The sequence below is a fragment of the Arvicanthis niloticus genome, chromosome 26 (assembly GCF_011762505.2).
Source record: "Arvicanthis niloticus isolate mArvNil1 chromosome 26, mArvNil1.pat.X, whole genome shotgun sequence".
Classification (NCBI taxonomy): Eukaryota; Metazoa; Chordata; class Mammalia; order Rodentia; family Muridae; genus Arvicanthis; species Arvicanthis niloticus.
The window spans coordinates 35,133,581-35,150,779 of NC_133434.1; the positions used below are offsets into that span (position 1 = coordinate 35,133,581).

Here is a 17,199-nt window from a genome sequence, read left to right on the forward strand (position 1 = left end):
CTCTGGCCACCCCTAACACCCACCCAGACACCCTCCTCCCTTAAGCCCCGCCCCTTTCCCAGAACTCAACTGGAAGAAGTCATTTCTTCCTCTGTGTAGCATGTCCCCATCTTGTTCCAATCCCTCGATTATGTTCACACATACACACACAGCCCACGTTCTATTAGAACATGGAACTCTGCACCTGCCTGAGGGAGGGAAACCTATGCAAGCTCTAACCAAAGAAACAGCTCTGCCCTGCTTCTCAACAGGAGAATAAGGAGGAGGAAGAGGAGGAGAAGGAGGAGGGAGAGGAGGAAGACAAGGAGGAGGAGGAGGATGGGGGTGGGAGAATAGGAGGAAGAGGGGACACTAAGGGAAAGAGAAAAGGTGCAATGGTGGCTGGCCACTGATACCAATGGCTGAAGGAATATAAAGTTAGACAGACTCCATGCTGTTGCTCTCAAAGGAGAAGGCCCGGTTAGCCAGAGATGGGAGGTCCCTAAGAGCACTGTTGGCTAAAGAAGTGTGACACTGTTGGGTTGATTGAAGTAGAGAGTGTGAAGGGGGGCTTTGCAAGAATAAACAGGGGCTCAAGTCTCCCCTGGGAAGACCCAAATGTGAGCAAGTTTACTCTACAGAACAGAAGGCCTGAGATAAGAAGAAACCTGCTGTCACAAAGCCAACACCCTCCCTCCCTGTCTCCATTGCACCCCTGACTCTAACAGCAAGCAGGCCAGGCTAGGTGCTGAATCACTCAGAGAGATGGGGGTAGAGTTCACATTCACAGGAGCCCTAAAGCAGAGGGATACTTGTGTCAGAGTCAAATGCTAGCAGAGAAAGAGAAGGAAGTAACACCTGTGGAGACTCCTGGGGAAAGCCACCCATCTGCCCACAGAGTGCTCCCCCACAGGGGTGCTCCCCAACAGAGGTGCTCCTCCAGAGTGCTCCCCCAGAGAATGCTCCCCACAAGGGTGCTTCTCCCACAGAGTTGCTCCCCCACAGGGGTACTCCCCAACAGAGGTGCTCCTCCAGAGTGCTCCCCCAGAGAATGCTCCCCACAAGGGTGCTTCTCCACAGGGGTACTCCTCCATTGGGGTGTTCCCAGGGCTGGTCCGCAAGCTCCTCATCTCTGATGAGATGATATGGAAATGAGGGCAGAGAAGCACACAGACTTAGGACCTCATCGGGACTGGAAATGGTAAGCCCGAGCGTACACAGAGAGACCACACAGCCAATAACAGTAAAAACAGGGAAGGGACCAGGCCTCCTTACACCAGCCTCGCTCTTCCTAAAGCAGTCTCAGCTCCTAAGACCTGTCCATTCCGCACCCATGCACCCTTCTCTCAGCCCTGTAAGGAGCTGCTTCGGTCAGAAGTCCTGGGCCTTTGACCTTGGCACTTGCTCTGGAAATGGTTGTCCTGACGGGAGACTGGTGCCCAGGGCTAGTTTATTCTCACACAGTGTGAGGGGACAGTGTGTCATGGTGGCAGGAGCTTGAAACATCTGATCACGCTGTACCCAGTCAGGAGGCAGAGTGCAATGAATCCTGGTACTCGTCTCCCTCTGTCCTTTTCATGTGGTGCAGAATGCCAGCCTAGGGAATGGTGTTACCCACATTTAGTGTGCGTCTTCCTACCTCAATTACGATAACCTAGATAATCTCTTACATCCAAAGATTTGTCTCCTAGGTGGTTCTAGATCCTATCAGGTTGGTAATCAGTGTGAACCGTCACAGCGATGCCCTGTTCTCTTGCTCTGGAACTCACTGAGGGTTTAGTAGCACCATTCAGCTCTGGGGATGAGGCTAGGGTTTATATGGAAAGATGACGGCCCTCCCTGGTCACCCACCAAGGCTCCATCTTTCTGATATCTGATGCGTCCAGAAGCTCCAGCCTGTGGCCAAGTCTCCATGGTGCAAACACATGGAGGAGAGCCAAGCCTGGATAGTGCAGGGTATGAGCTGATGGTTTTCCTTAATTCTTCCCCTTGTCTTGAGAATGCAAAATATTATCATTTTTTGGCCTGGAGATTTCCCTTCCCAGATGTGTTTAGCCAACACTCAGATGAGCTCGCATTCTTCCCGGCTGCCTGGTCTCCAGTTCTCAATTGTTTGCAGAGATTCAAGGCAGATGCTTATGCGCTGACAGCTAGAAGTCCGCTATGTGTCTGCCCCCAGAGAACCACTGATATATGTGGATATATACCTCCGATGAGGGGCTGAACCCTCTCATGTCACAGTACCAGGGGTACAGAGAAGCAGAAATATTCTCCACGGACAGACACACAGACCAGTTATAACAAAGCTGAGATTATTACTCAGACCGCCCCACCCTAGCCACGCTTCTCTCGGCATCTCTTCAGACTCTACTGACTTAAAAACAAGCCTGTTGGCCCACTCAGCCCAGCTGAGGACTCTGACGACCTTGTGTCTCAGCCAAGCATTCCTACGCCCCAGAATAGATTCCCAAGCAGACATTTTTCTGAAGTGAAGATTTGTAGAAAAAGTCACACCAAAAAAAAAAAAAAAAAGAGGTAAAAAAAAAAAAATAAGCAGGTGGTGGCTGGAGAGATGGCTCCGTGGTTAAGAGCACAGACTGTTCTTCCAGAGGTCCTGAGTTCAATTCCCAGCAACCACATGGTGGTTCACAACCATCTGTAATGGGATCTGATGCCCTCTTCTGGTGTGTCTGAAGACAGCTACAGTGTATTCATATAAATAAATAAATAAATAAATAAATAAATTAAATAAATAGAAGAGGAAGAGGAGGAGGATGAGGAAGAAGAGGAGGAGGAAGAGGAGGAGGAGGAGAATTGGCTCAGTTGGTAACACATTCACCTCACAAACATGAGAACCTGAGTCCCAATCCCCAGAAGCCGTGTAAAAAGCCAGGTGTGGCAAGTGGTGTGTGTTTGTAATCCTAGTGATAGCAAGATGGGAGAGGCAGGCAGATGCATACAGCTCACTGGCCGGCTACTGCAGCCTCTCTGGTGAAATTTCAGGCCAATGAAAGACTCTGTCTCAAACCAAAGGTAGAAGGCAACTGTGAAACAACATATAGCCTCTACATGCACTCACACGTATGTACACATATGCATTGCCACATAATGTACGTATGTGCATACGTACATACATACATACGTACATACATAGGATAAAGAGGAGCCCAATGAAAGGCTGGCAACTTTGAGGAAAGACCACTTTCTCTGTGCTTTACTTTGCTCACTTACAACAAGGATCTTGAACCGAGTAAGAACAGTTCACAAAGTGCTTTTGAAGAATTCTTGCACACCACGGAAGTGCCTTAGATCTGACGGGAGGAGCAGCAACTTCTGCCGTCACTGTAGACATCAGCCTCTGCTGCTGAACCTTGAACCTTGTGCAGCAAGCACTTTGCCAACCAAGCCAATCCCTTGGCTCTCATGGGAGATCATGGGCGCCCTCTCCTAAGCTCCCTGGGAAGCTATTTGGGAGAGTGAGGTGAGACAGTAAGAATGTCCATCAGAGCATGGACACTCAGCACACACCCCTTATGTTATCAGGAAGCACTGGGTTGACAGCAGCCAAGGCCACACTGGGCCAGATCTCATCCCTGGAGACCTGGTGGGAGGCAGTAGCTCCACCCTAGTCTCTACCAAGTGGATTGGAGAACTGGTCGCCCAGTGACATTCAAGCTTGAGTCTGAGGCTCGGGTCCCTTGGGGCCAACGGGTCATTTTCAAAAGCCAAATTAAGAATCTGAAAAGGAGGACAGGGCTGCCATCAGCCATAGAGTGAGAGCCATCAAAGAACTGTGGATTCTCCCCTACACCAGACTTGGGACAGAAGAGTGGTACACTGCCCAGACAGCCTCCCTGGCATCTCTGCAGCCAGCCTACTGACTCCCATCAAAAACAGGTTTTTCTGTTTTGTTTTGTTTTGTTTTGTTTGCTTCTGAGGTCAATAATCCCTGAGAAGGGTTACACCCACCCCCACATCACCACCAGGGAAGGATAGCCATGGATTTCAGAACAACCAGAGGTTGGTGAGAGCCAAGGTCAGAGGGACAGACTCAACATCATTTTTTTAGGAAATCTGCCCCCTCCCCCCCCCCCCCACGCCTCTGGTTAGTTTGATTTGGGCAGATGAATTCTGGTAACTTAAATGTCTCTTTCTTGTAGCCCGGCTTTATTCCTCTCTCCCCCAAGGAGACTGGGTGAGGGTGGTGCAAGGGGCAGACAGGTCTAGACGGAACTCCATGAAGTACACTGTGCTCTGACCCTAGGGTGAGACCTGAGGTGGAGAGGGAGACACTCTCTAGGTAGAGCCTTCTTGCTCCTCAGTCCTCCAAGTCTGGCCCTTAAAGATGGTGACCGTGCCCCAGATCCCCAAGCTCTTTGGTCCTGTCCCCAGCTTCCCTGCTGAGCAAGTTCCCACAGATTAAGCTCACAGAGGTCCTGACGTCGATCTCATAAGACTGTTATGAAATCTAAGGCTCAATATAAAAGTAGCAGGCGTTGCCAGCATCCTGGACCCTAGCTATTCAGTCAGCCACTATGTGTACGGAAGACCTTGGCTTGGGCACTAAGGCACCAGCACCGAGAGAAACGGTCCTATGTTCAAACTGTATCTTCTCGAGGTAGGGTCTTCATCTCATACCTTTCCCATCAGACTGTGGATTCTCCCAGAGACTAGTCAATGACCTCACACAAGGGCTCCTCAAAGACTAGGCCACCCGTCTGCTTCACAGCCCAGCCTCTCTAAGGCAGGTGAGCAGCCAGCAGGCCCAGACACACCCCTAGCAGTACCTGCACCCTGCAGACTCACCCATTTCTCTTTTCTGCTCCCACGCAGGATTCACAGACACCTTCAACATGGACACCAGGAATCCCCGGGTCATTGCTGGACCCAGTTCTGCTTTCTTTGGTTACACAGTACAGCAGCATGATATCAGTGGCAAGAAGTGGTAAGTGACAGATCTGGGGACCACCTAGCCCAGGGCTGTGTCATACCAGTGCCCTGTTTCCTGCCCCCGGCCAGCCAGCTGCCCAGACTGGCTCTCTCAGGCTTCCTGATTCCAATGAATCAACTTCCCCATCCCACCAGGTCAAAATCCTGTAGGCTCTGTACATGAGACCCGAACATCTAATGTCATGGACTTCTCTCATTGTCCCGTCTGTGAATGAGGGTGGGGTTCAAAACCCCTTTTCCAGGTTATATGACAGAGGGGGCAGGCACTGGGAGCCACTGATGAGGCACCTCAGAACCTTGGTGTCTTAACTGTGAGATAGTATCTCTGCCCTCATCCAGTCGGAGGGCAGTGGGGTATCTGCAGGTGGGGGTGAGGTTGATCACAAGGTACAGAGACAGCAGGATGGGGGCTGAGGAAGGAGGAGAAGCTTTAACCTCTGAGGTTTTAATAACTTCGCTGTAAAACAGCCTACTCGATCCTATATTCTAAGTGTGACACGTGTGCAAATCAGTGGTGATTTTAGTGTTTACTAGGTTGCTTGGCCATGCCCAGCAGTCAGTGTTAGGACATTTTTACAGCCTCCAAGCATGTTCCTCACACACGGGCTCAGTTCATCCAATTATTCTCACTGTGGGTTCAGCTGATAGAAGGTTCTTAGATACTCTCAGAGCCTTCCCGCACCTGCTCTTCCCAATCTGACCCCTACCTACCCTCTCACCTCTGACCTTTCTACTCCCCTCCCCTCTCTTCTGCTCAGCACTTTCTCCAAACATTCCCTTCTCGGTTCTAAACCTTCCTGTAGACTCTCCATCCTCCTGGGAACCCCTCTCCGGCACCCCTGCTGTGTCTGCTTCCCAATCCAGACAATCCTCCTCCTCTCCTTTTCCTCTGTTTTTCCTCCCTCCCCTCCACTGCTACCTCTTGCTTCTCCTCTTCTCCATGTTGCTTCTTTTCTTCTCACCCTCTTCCTCTTTCTCTCCATTTTCTTCCATCTCTTCTCCTTCCTCTTCCTCATCCTATTTTCCCTCCTCCATATCCCTGTCCTTCCCCTCCTCTTCTTCTCCCTTCTCCTCTTCCCACTCCCTAACACCTGCATTCTCTCTTTCTTTGTCTTATTTATCTTTCTGTTTAGGTCTCGCTTACACAGTGCTGTGATTAACTTGGGTGTACAGTGAAGTTGTTAACCATCTGCTGCATGCAATGAGCTACCAGTGTAGACGTACACCACACAAGCGCCCAAAAGGATTTTCTGTGCTCCTACCCAGTTGGTGCCTCTCCAGATAGCCATGATTCTGACTCTTGTCACCATGGATTCATTCATTAAGCCAGATTTCATGTATGTGCATGCGTGTGTATGTGTGCACGTGCATACATTCATGTGTGTGTGCATGTATGTGTGTGCACATGCATGTGTTCATGTATGTGTGTGCATTTGTCTATGTGTGTCTGTGTGTGTGTGCGTGCATTTGTGTGTGTGTGTTTGTGTTTGTGTGTGTGTTGATGATGTTATTTTGCAGATACATTTTTCCACCTGGCTTTTTAAATTCAACACGGTGTCTGTGCAGGCTATCACATTATCCAGAGCATTCTGACACATGCCTTTTGGTGGCTTGTGGAATTCTGTAATATCACTATGTCACTCTTGATTATTCCGCTACTGATGGATACTGGAACTGTTTGGAATATGGGCTGCTCAAGTGGAGCCGTTGCTCTCCTCCTGCTGCTGCTAGGCATGTCCTTTTGCTGGGTGTGCACAGGTAGTTTAGGTTGCAGAGATAAAGGGTAGGATTATAGTTGATGTTACGAGGATCTGCCAAGCATATTTTTCCACAGAGTGGTTTACTGTTTAAACTCTGTAGTAAAAGAGCCCCAGTCATCCCATGGCCTCACTAACACATAGTATTGTCGTTTTAATTATAATCATTCCCACTGCATGCAGTGCTGGTGCATTGCATAACCAGTTCATAAAGTTGGTGGGCATCCTGACATTGTCTTTGATGAAGTTTCCGGACAGGTCTTGTGTCCTCTTGTGTGTTCCACTTATCTCTTTATCTAGACTTTAAAAAGACACTTTTGCCCGGAACTGGGAATGCAACTCAGTTGCTACAGCGCTTGCCCACTGTGCACAAAGCCCTAGGTTCAGTCCCCAGCACCACAGAAACCAGGAGTGGTGGTGTACATTGTAATCCCAGCATTGGAGGGCGGGGGGTAGAGGGGGCAGAGGCAGGAAGATCATGAGCTCAAGAGCACCCTCAGCTACATAGCAAGCTTGAGGCTAGCCTGCATAATGTAGGACCATCTCAAAAAATAAATCGTGAACTCAAGCACGTGAATTCTCTGTATTTGTTCATTTTGAGTGAGACCGTTCCATCTATCGTAAGTACTGTATTCTTCATTCTGCCAACTTCTCTCCGGTGGCATTTACTGATATTTTGATTATAGTAATAATAAAAGTATAGGTAACTTTGAGAATAAATGAAACCATAGTAATAAGCAAATGCCTTGATCCCTTAATTTATTTAGTTTTATTTTTTTTTTCCTCATAGTTTTCAATGTAAAAGTCTTGACCATCTTTAATTACACCGATTTCTACATATTTGTACCTTATGCTGCTAGAAATGAGATGGTTTTGTTTTCCAGTCGGGGTGCTACAGAAGAAAGCAATTGGTTTGTGTATACATTGTATCTCACTATAATCATTGATCATTTCTATTAACTTGATTAGCTTGGTATATCCTTTTTTATAAATTTATTATTATTGTTGTTGTTGTTGTTATTATTATTATTATTATTATTATTATTATTATTATTATGTGTGTGTTGTTGGAGACATGCCACAACCACATGCAGAGATCAGAAGACAACTTTGGGGGGGTCAGTTCTTTCCTTCCACTTTGATGTATGTTCCGGGTGTCTGACTTGAACGGCCAGGCCTGTGTGGCAAGCAACTTCACGCACCGAGCCATCTCATCCTGTCCTTGCCTGTGACTCTCTAGGTCACCCCACGAGATCACTCTTTGTTTCTTCTCTTTTACCTCCTTACCTCTGTTTATTTTCTGCCTTGTTGCAGAGCCTAGAGCTGTCGGGTCAAGGCTGATTAGACATGGTGACATGAACAGTCTTAGTTTGCTTTTCATGGAGCAAGTCTGAGTACAGACTACTGGAATAGGAAGGTGTCTGTGGTTTACCTGCTTGTTGGTCCTTGATGCCGCCAGACTGAAGAAGTTTCTTCTATTTCCAGTTTAATGAAGTTTTGTTTCTTTATGTGTTTGTTTGGTTGGCTTTCTTTCTTTTCCTTTCTAGACAGGGTCTCACATACCTTCATTGGCTGGCCTTAAATGTGTTATATACAAGGATAGCATAGTCCCCTGCCTCCACTTCCTGAGTCCTAGGACTGCAGGCATGTCCCGTCATGTTTGGAACTGGAAATCAAACCTAGGACTTGTGTGTATTAGGCAAGCACTCTCCCAACTGGGTGGTATCCCTAGCTCCCTGGCACCAGTCTTTTCTTGTTTTTAATGTTATCAACAAGTAAGCATTCAGCTTGATCAGATGCCTTTCTTATAAGAATTGAGACTTACAGTTTTTCTATATTTTGGTGGTGGTTTTTTTTTTTTTGTTGGGTTGAGTTTTTTTAACTTAGGAGTTTTTGTTTGGACTCTCGTCTTTCCTTCTCTTTTTCTTTCTATTTATCCTTTTCTTTTGTAGTTTGAATTCAAACTTGCATTTTTGAGCTAACACTAAAGAAAAACATTATCTATCAATCTATTTATCTATTGATATCTATCACTATCTATCCACCCATCCAACCATCCATCTGCCCACTCACCCATCCATCCGCCCACCCACCCATCCACCCACCCACCCACCCACCCATCCACCCATCCATCTATCCATCCACCCATCCATCCATCCATCCATCCACCCACCCATCCATCCATCCATCCATCCATCCATCCGCCCACCCATCCACCCATCCATCTATCCATCCATCCATCCATCCACCCATCCACCCATCCATCTATCCATCCATCCATCCATCCATCCATCCATCCACCCACCCACCCACCCACCCACCCACCCATCCACCCATCCATCCATCCATCCATCCATCCATCCATCCATCCATTTGCTTGTTGTTTATTTGCTTATTGGTGTTTCAAGACAGGCTCTCTCTGTGTAGCCCTGGAACTGGCTCTGTAGACCAGGCTGGCCTCAAACTCAGAGATCAGCCTGCCTCTGCCTCCCAAGTGCTGGGCATGCGCCACCACCCATTGAGAAACACATTAACAATACTAACACAAGCAGCTGGAAATCCTGTACTTTGAGCACTGTTTCCTTGGGTCACCCACTAGCACTTACAATCTTTCCATCCCCTCTTCCTCCAAGTAGATGCCCTCAGGCTGGAGGGGGTGGGGTGGGGTGAAAACACTCACTGAGAACTGAGTACTCCCAAGTCTCTCACTCTCTGCACATTGCTGTGAACAGATTTTCAACTTCCTGACGGGAAATGAGCCGTGCAGATTCCCAGTTGCTTGTGTTAGCATGGATAATGTGTTTCTCCAGGGATTGGTCCGTTTCATTCAAGTTTTACTAACAAAGTATCAATCACTGGCCTCCTGTTTATATTTTCCGGGTCTTTAAGTTCTATAGCATGCTGTCCTTGCTTTCATGATTCTCCGTGGTAACTTATGCTGTCTGTCTCCCTTAGTCACAATGTGTCTTGCTATAGGTGTGACGATTTCATTAAAGTTTTATAAGGATAGATTTGGGGTTTGGGGTTTTGTTTTTTTAAGATTTATTTCTTTTTATTTTGTGTGCATTGGTGTTTTGCCTGCATATATGTCTGTGTGAGGGTGCCAGATTCCCTGGCACTGGAGTTTCAGACTTGTGAGCTGTCATATGGTTACTGGAAACTGAACCCGGGTCCTTAGGAGAGCGGCCAATGCTCTTAACTGCTGGGCCATCCCTCCAGCCCCTGGATTCAGGGTTTTACTGACCCCTGCTGAATCTGTTTTCTCTTTCACTGTTTTTTTACTTGTTATTAGTTGTTTCTTTCTCTCCTTTGGGGAGTTACTTGTCTTTTCTTGGATTCATATTTAAACTGTTGGTTTCCTTTATATACAGAAAAGATACGCATAAAGGGCTGTAATGTTCTTTTGCTGTGTCTCATATTTTCATGGTTTTATTTTTATTACAATCACATGAATATCTAATGCCTGTTTTGATCCATGTGTCCTTTAGAAATGTGTTGCTTTAGTTCCCAAATATCTGCCAATCTTCTGGTTATTTATTATCAGAATTCTAGCTTCATTCCTGGTAATCAGAAGTGGCATTGTATAATATTTTTTTAAAGATACATGTATACTTGCATGTATGTCTATGCACTATGTGTATACATAGTACCTACAAAGGCCTGAAGAGGGTTGCAGGTCCCCAGTAACTGACGTTACAGCGAGCTCTGAGCTGCTGTGTGGGTGCTGAGACTTGAAACTGGGTCTTCTGGGAGAGAAGCCAGTGCTCTGAATTGCTGAGCCCTCTCTCCAGTCTCATGCTGTATAAACTATGATATGACTTATTTTAATAAGTTCCCCAGTTACTTGATAAGTCTCTTCTGTTGTTTTTGTTTTCTTTTGTTTTGTTTTGTGGTTTGGTTTGGTTTAGTTTGGTTTGGTTTGGCTTGGCTTTGGTTTTTTGAGCCAGAGTTTCTCAATGTTAACAGAGCCCTGACTGTCCTGGAATTCGAACTCACAGAGATCCTCTTGCCTCTGCCTTCCAAGTGCTGGCACTAATGGCTTGTACGCCATGATTGTTCTGGTTTTTGTTAAGTGTTTTTCTGTATGCCATTAGATCAACATGGCTGTATTGTTCTAATGTCTTCGGCTTTACTGTTTGTGTTTGGTGGCTTTGTTTAGAGTGGGGAGTCTTTTGATCTGCTGATTCCATGATTCTGAGAGATGTATTAAAATCTCCAGCTATCATCGGAAAGTCACCTCTTAGTTCTGTCAGCTTGGCTTTATATTGAAGTTGTTAACTAGGTATATAAATTAATTTGTTATTAGTTATGTATATCAATTTAGCATTACAGCCTAATACTCTATTTTCACTCCATTGCTGTGACTCTAACCAAAAGCAACCTGGGAAGAAAAGGGTTCCCTGGCTCTGTTTCCTGGTCCAGCAGAGGGAAGTCAGGACAAGAACCAGACTGCTCACTACTCCACACAGTGTCACCTCCAACCCGGGGACTCAGTCACAGCCAAGCGAGAACAGCAGAAACTATGGGATAATGTTACCTACTACTCAGTCTCAGGCTCATTTTTTGACAGCTTTCTTACATAGCTGAGAACTGCCAGCCTAGGGAATGGTGCCGCCCACAGTGAACTGTGCCCCTTCATCAATTTACAATCAAGACAACCACCTCCCAAGATGTAGCTACAGGCCAGTCAGTGTGATCTGGCAGTTCTTCTGTTGAGGCTCTCCTTTGGTGATTCTAGACTGTGACAAATTGGTAGTTAAAGCTGACTAGAGTACCTAAAAAATCTTACATTATATCTTAACATTTTATATTTTAATAAAATTGTCTGGGCTACTATGGGCACAATATCTATCTTTTAGTAAACTCCTGTGTGCTTTTTTACATTCTCTTGCTTTCAACCTTTCTGTATCCTTACTTTTTTTTTGAAGATTTATTTTTAATCTTTAATTATTTATATGCATGTATGTCTGTGTGTGGGTGTATACACATGAGTGCAATTGCCTGCAGAGGCCAGAAAAGGGCGTTGGGTCCCTTGTAACTGCAGTTGTAGGCAGTTGTGAGACATCCATTGAGGATTCTGGAAACCCAACTCAGGTCCTTCCTATGCAAGAACAGTATGTGCCCTTATCCACTGAGCCATGTCTTCAGCCCACTCTGTTCTTCTATTTAAAGCATTTCTCTTCCAAGTTTTAATCCATTCTGATAAGCCTTGCCTTTTAATTGGACATTTAATATAATAACATAGTTGGATTAATAACATAGTCTCTTCATGTGATATGCCTGCTTGTCACACGGCCTTCTTTTTCTTTCCTGTTTTTTAATCGTTCCTGTTATTTGTTGTCCTGTTGCTTCCAGTGCTGGGGACTCTTCCAGGGTCTCGTGTTTGCTACGCAAGACTCTGCCACGGAGCTACTCCCCTGATGGTTCAACCTAAACATTAAAATGTGCATTAGTGATTTACTGAAGTCTATCTTTTAAATACATTTGTTTGTTTGTTGTTTGTTTGTTTGTGAAGAGGCACTAAGGCATGAATGTGATGGTCAGAGGTCAACTAGAATAGCTAATATATCTTATGTTATATCTTAATCATAATTATATAACTAGGTATGATTTTAATCAGGAAGTTTTTCTCCGCTTTCCCTGTGTGGGTTCCAGGGATGGAACTCTGTATGTCAGGCTTGGCAGCAAGCACCTTTAGCCACTGAGCCATCTTGCTGACCCAAGATCCACCTTAAATTAGGGCTAAAATAAGACTGACTCCAGCGATCTGTCCTGTCCTGACCCTTGCGTCATTTCTGTCATAGGCTTTTACCTTTGCATAGTTATAAATTCCACAAGACCTTTAAACGTCAGCATCCCTGTCTGCCTACTCATTTAATTACCGTTCTGTGGCTCTTCCTTATCTTCATGTAACTCTGTGCTGATGTCTGGTATCATTTTCTTTATAGAAAATAGGAGAACAGCTTCAGTGCTCCTGTCTCTAAAGCTTTGGGCACTGGACTTGGTGTCTGTTCATCTGTCCGAGATGAACTTTATTTCACTCCGATTCTTCAAGTGTGTCTTTCGTTGGCAGTTTTTCTTCTATCATCTTAATGTGTTACATTTTTATTGTTCCTGTTACATTTTTACTTTTTTATCATGCACGCATGGCATGTGTGCAGGTGCCCATGTCTGACTGTGATGTGCCACGGTGCAAGCGTGGAGGTCAGAAGGTCGCTTTCAGGAGCTTGTTCTCTCCTCCCATCGAGTGGACTCTAAGGATAGAACTCAAGTCACCAGGCTTAGCCGCAAGTGCCTTTACCTACCTGAGCCATTTAGATGGCCCTACCATTTTAAATGATATTCTGCATTAATGATATCCTTCTGAAGTCTGCAGAGCCTGAGGAGATGTCTTGTCTTTCTGATGTGGTGTGTCATTTTCCTGTGGCTATTTTTCTGCTTGTGTCCAGAAGTCTGTATTTTCCTTTTGAAAGCATCTTTTTTTTTTTTTCTCAAGCAGGGTCATAATTTTTTGTGGAGTCAGAGACATATTCCCTGGCATTCAGCAGCTGCTTAAACTCAATGACTTAAGCCACATGGTGACTCCACTGGCCACATTAGGATGCAGGACATCTGTACTCTTTTTTTAAGACTTTTTTTTTTTTTAATGCTTAGGATTCATGTTGCTAGGTAAGGACTATATCAAATGAGCTATAATCCTATCCCCAGAATACAAACATATTCTTTTTTTAATTTTATGTTTATCATTTTAATTATGTGTATGTGTGTATTTACTTGGGGGTATGATGTCAGCAATGTAGGTGCCTGTGGAGGCCAGAGGTGTCAGATCCCCTTGGAGCTGGAGTTACAGGGAGCTCTAAGTCACCTGATGTGCATGCCAGGAGCAGAACTTGAATCTTCTAGAGCAGTAAGAATCCTTAGCCACAGAATTATCCCTCCAGCTGCCCAATATACATATTCTTTACAAAGTATGAAAGACAGAGAAAGCAAGGTTGAACAGCTGGGGAGGTAGCTCAGTCAATAACCTGACTGACCCTCAGCACCCACATGAAAAGCTGGGCATGATGGGTGTGATCCTGTTGTTGGGCAAGCAGAGACAGGATCCCTGGAGCTCATGGCTCAGCCAGTCTTGCCTGGTTACCGAGCTCCAGGTTCAGAGAGACACCCTTTCTCAGGGACTAAGGTAATGATGGGGTAAGTGACAAACATCAACCTCTACATGCATACCACACACACATGCATGAGTGTGCACGTGCACACACACATGCATACACACACAACACACATGCACATACAACCATACACATACAACCATACACACTTGCCTTTGTACAAATGCATACATCAACATGCATACATATCACACACACACACACACACACACACACACACACACAAATGATTGGGTTGAGGGGCTGAAGTTTAGCTCGGTTGATAAAGCACAAAGTCATGGGTTCAATCCCCAGCACCACATTAACTGGCTATGGTGGCACCAGCCTGTAATGTCAGCACTCAAGAAGATCAGAAGTTCAAGGTTATCCTTGGCTATATAATCTGAAGCCAGCCTGGACTACATAAAACCAAGTCTCAAAAAAAATCTTTTTCAAGCTAGAACTTATTTTGACCAATACTGTTAAACATCTGTTAATAAATCTGCAGGCTGTGCACACAGCACTGGAATTCTAAAAGCATGGTTTCACTCTGGAATAACCCTAGACCCAGTGAGGAGACAGTGACTCAAATGATTAAAAACAATGAGAGACAAAAGATGACTTGGTAGTATTCATACCCATCTTTGTGGGTTACTTTCTCCATCTCTCTGGAGCCTTTTCCTGTCCTGGAATGACCCTTCCCTCCCGAGGCCTTCCCTCTGACTTACAATTGATACCAAGGGAGCCTTTCACCCCACACTCACTGTCTACAGTGAGTACTGAATCAAATCCCTGCAACCTGAGTGCAGCCAGCATAGCACCTTGTTGAAAGCAAGAACTCAGCCAGGTTCTAAAATGGGGAGCCTCAGGCAGGGTCTCTGGGAAGCCACGGAATAGAAGATGCCTGTGAGGTCATGAGACAAATTGACTTCTTAGATGCTTTTGCTGACCTAAGCATGGCCCAGATTTGTTCCCATGGTGACTCTCAGCCACATCAAAGTGGCAGTCATGACGGACCCCCAATTCCCTTCTCTGCTTCCTCCTTTCACACAGACACATACACAGACATGCAGACACACACCACTTCTCCCACCTTGCAGCCAGCTTTCTGGGAGTTCTATTCACAGAGAGGACCTGTGGATGTTGCTCTTGTGGTGAGAGACTGATGGCAGTGTCCCAGCGGTTGGAGGGGAGGGAGTCTGGCCGATCATTATGCATGCCTCTGCAGCAAGAGTTGATGTGGCTGTCTGCCAGGAGGCACCTCAAAGCAAGGACTAGAGAGAGGATTTGAAGCTCAGAGCTCTGCCACTTGGAGACAGGTCTTGGAAGACTCAGCTTTTCTGAACCTCTGTTTATTCACATGTCAAATGAGACTGGACCCTCCTCCGCTCCATCTGGGCGTGTTGGGCAAGGTTAAAGAGTACTATCCGTGCACACGTGTCTCATAATCAGCGAAGCAGGCAGTGACCGTGGAGTGACTTGCAGCTGGAGGCAGGGAATCCTGAAATCAAGACAGTGGCTGAGGCTTGGGAGCTCCTGTGCACTCAGCCCTGGGCAGAACTCATACTCCCAGGCTATGTCTCCTGGGTCAGAGGATCTGTCACTCAAACTGCTCCCCAGCAACCTCCAGCAGGGAGATGGGCTTCTAAGGCCCACCTTCTATACCACTTGGGGAGTATAAGACAAGGAGATGCCACCAGAGGGGAAAGTGTCACTCCCAGACACTAATGTGTCCCAGGGAAGAACTAGCCCAGTGCTACCCACTTCAGGTACCCACAAGGAGGCTTGGGCCATTATGTTGGGGCCTCATGGGGCATCAGGGGCACAGCAGCCTAAGAGGTCAAGGGAACAGGTCTAGTGGGATAGCCAGTGGTTAGTCTTAATCCTTTACCTTTTTCCCACCATGCCCAACTCAGAACCCTACTTGGGCTCCGCTGAGCATCCAGGGATGCTGTAGGCATCTTGAACCGTTTCCGACATGCTTCAGTCTCAGCAACAATAACAACACTCACAGGCGTACAGAGAGAAAAGAGAAAACAAATTCCTCAGGGACTGAGTGTTCTCTGTCTCTGCTCTTTAAGCTCTTGTGTATTTTCAGAGAAATTCAATCCACATGACTTGAGCTGGTTTACATTGAAGTGATTAAGACCATTTGATGTCCCCATGCTCCAGTGCCGGCCTGCAGAAGCCCCTGCCTGCGTCCTCTGGAGCAGGAAGCCTCCTGATGCTCGGAAGAAAAAAAAAGCTGGGCCCCATAAGGTCCCAGTTTGTTCTTGAAGCTCTGCCCTTGGCTGGGGAAACCTCAGCTCTCTACAAAGCAGAATATTCTGCTAAAGGAGACACTGTTATACGTAGACTTTGAAACACAAGGCCATGGTTAGCTGCCTGCATGTATGAATTCGTTACATTTCAGTTCTAGGACAAAACACATGGCAGAGCAATAGAAGACAGGAAGGGTTTATTTAGACTCCCGGTGAGAGGGAAAAACACATCACGGTACAGGAGGCATGGAGTGTGAACCAGCCAGTCACAGTGCATCTGCAGTCAGGGAGCAGAGCGAGGTGATGAGGTGAGCTCGCTGTCCATATTCAGTCTAGGACCCCAGCCCATGAAAGGATACAGGCCCCATTCAGGGTAGGTCTTCCCTCCTCAGGTAAAACTTTCTGGAAACAGTTTCCATAGACACATTGAGAGCTTTGTTTCCATCGAGATTCTCAATCCCATCAGGTTGACAGCCGAGAGCAACACTCATAGTGCAAGTTTAGAGAATCAGGCAACCTGAAAGTGAAGGTTGTCCTCATTTTACAGAGAGGCAGCTGAGATGCTAACAGAGGACATAATGTCAGAATGAGCCTGGGGCCAGATCTGGCTCTGTGAGAGCCAGGGCTGGGGATTCCTGTACTAGGAAGATGAAGGAGGAACAGGGGCCCAGCCCAGCTAGGAAGAGACAGGCATGCTCAGGGAACACAGATTCCAGCTCGCAAGGACCTAGACAGGGACGTATGTAGGAAAAGATCTGGGGTTCATAGGAAGGAGTCAGTTTCAAACATGGCAGGAAAGGGTGGTGGAGGAATCCGACGAGAATGTCAAAACATCTTCCTTCCCACCCTGCTGCTTTCCCCTTCCTTGATGTCAAAACATCTTCCTTCCCACCCTGCTGCTTTCCCCGTCCCTTCCTTGTCTTCCCTCCCCATCTCCCTTCCTTGATTGCCTTGTCTCCCTCCTCCTCCTCCTCCTCCTCCTCCTCCTCCTCCTCCTCCTCCTCCTCTTCCTCCATCTTCCGTTCCCCTGTGCTCCTCTTCCCACTCCTTCTTCTTCTTCCCCTTTTCTTGCCTTCCTTCGCCTCCCCCCACACACGCCCC

General features: G+C 46.5%; 1 protein-coding gene across 1 annotated transcript in view; it reads left to right on the top strand.

Moving 5' to 3' along the window:
• Itga11 (integrin subunit alpha 11) overlaps nucleotides 1-17,199 on the top strand; it is a 106,866-nt gene that overhangs the window by 15,552 nt on the left and 74,115 nt on the right. The window contains exon 2 of the mRNA XM_076925711.1: nucleotides 4,813-4,924. Coding sequence (XP_076781826.1) covers nucleotides 4,813-4,924 — 112 coding nt within the window. The remainder of the gene's footprint in view (nucleotides 1-4,812; nucleotides 4,925-17,199) is intronic.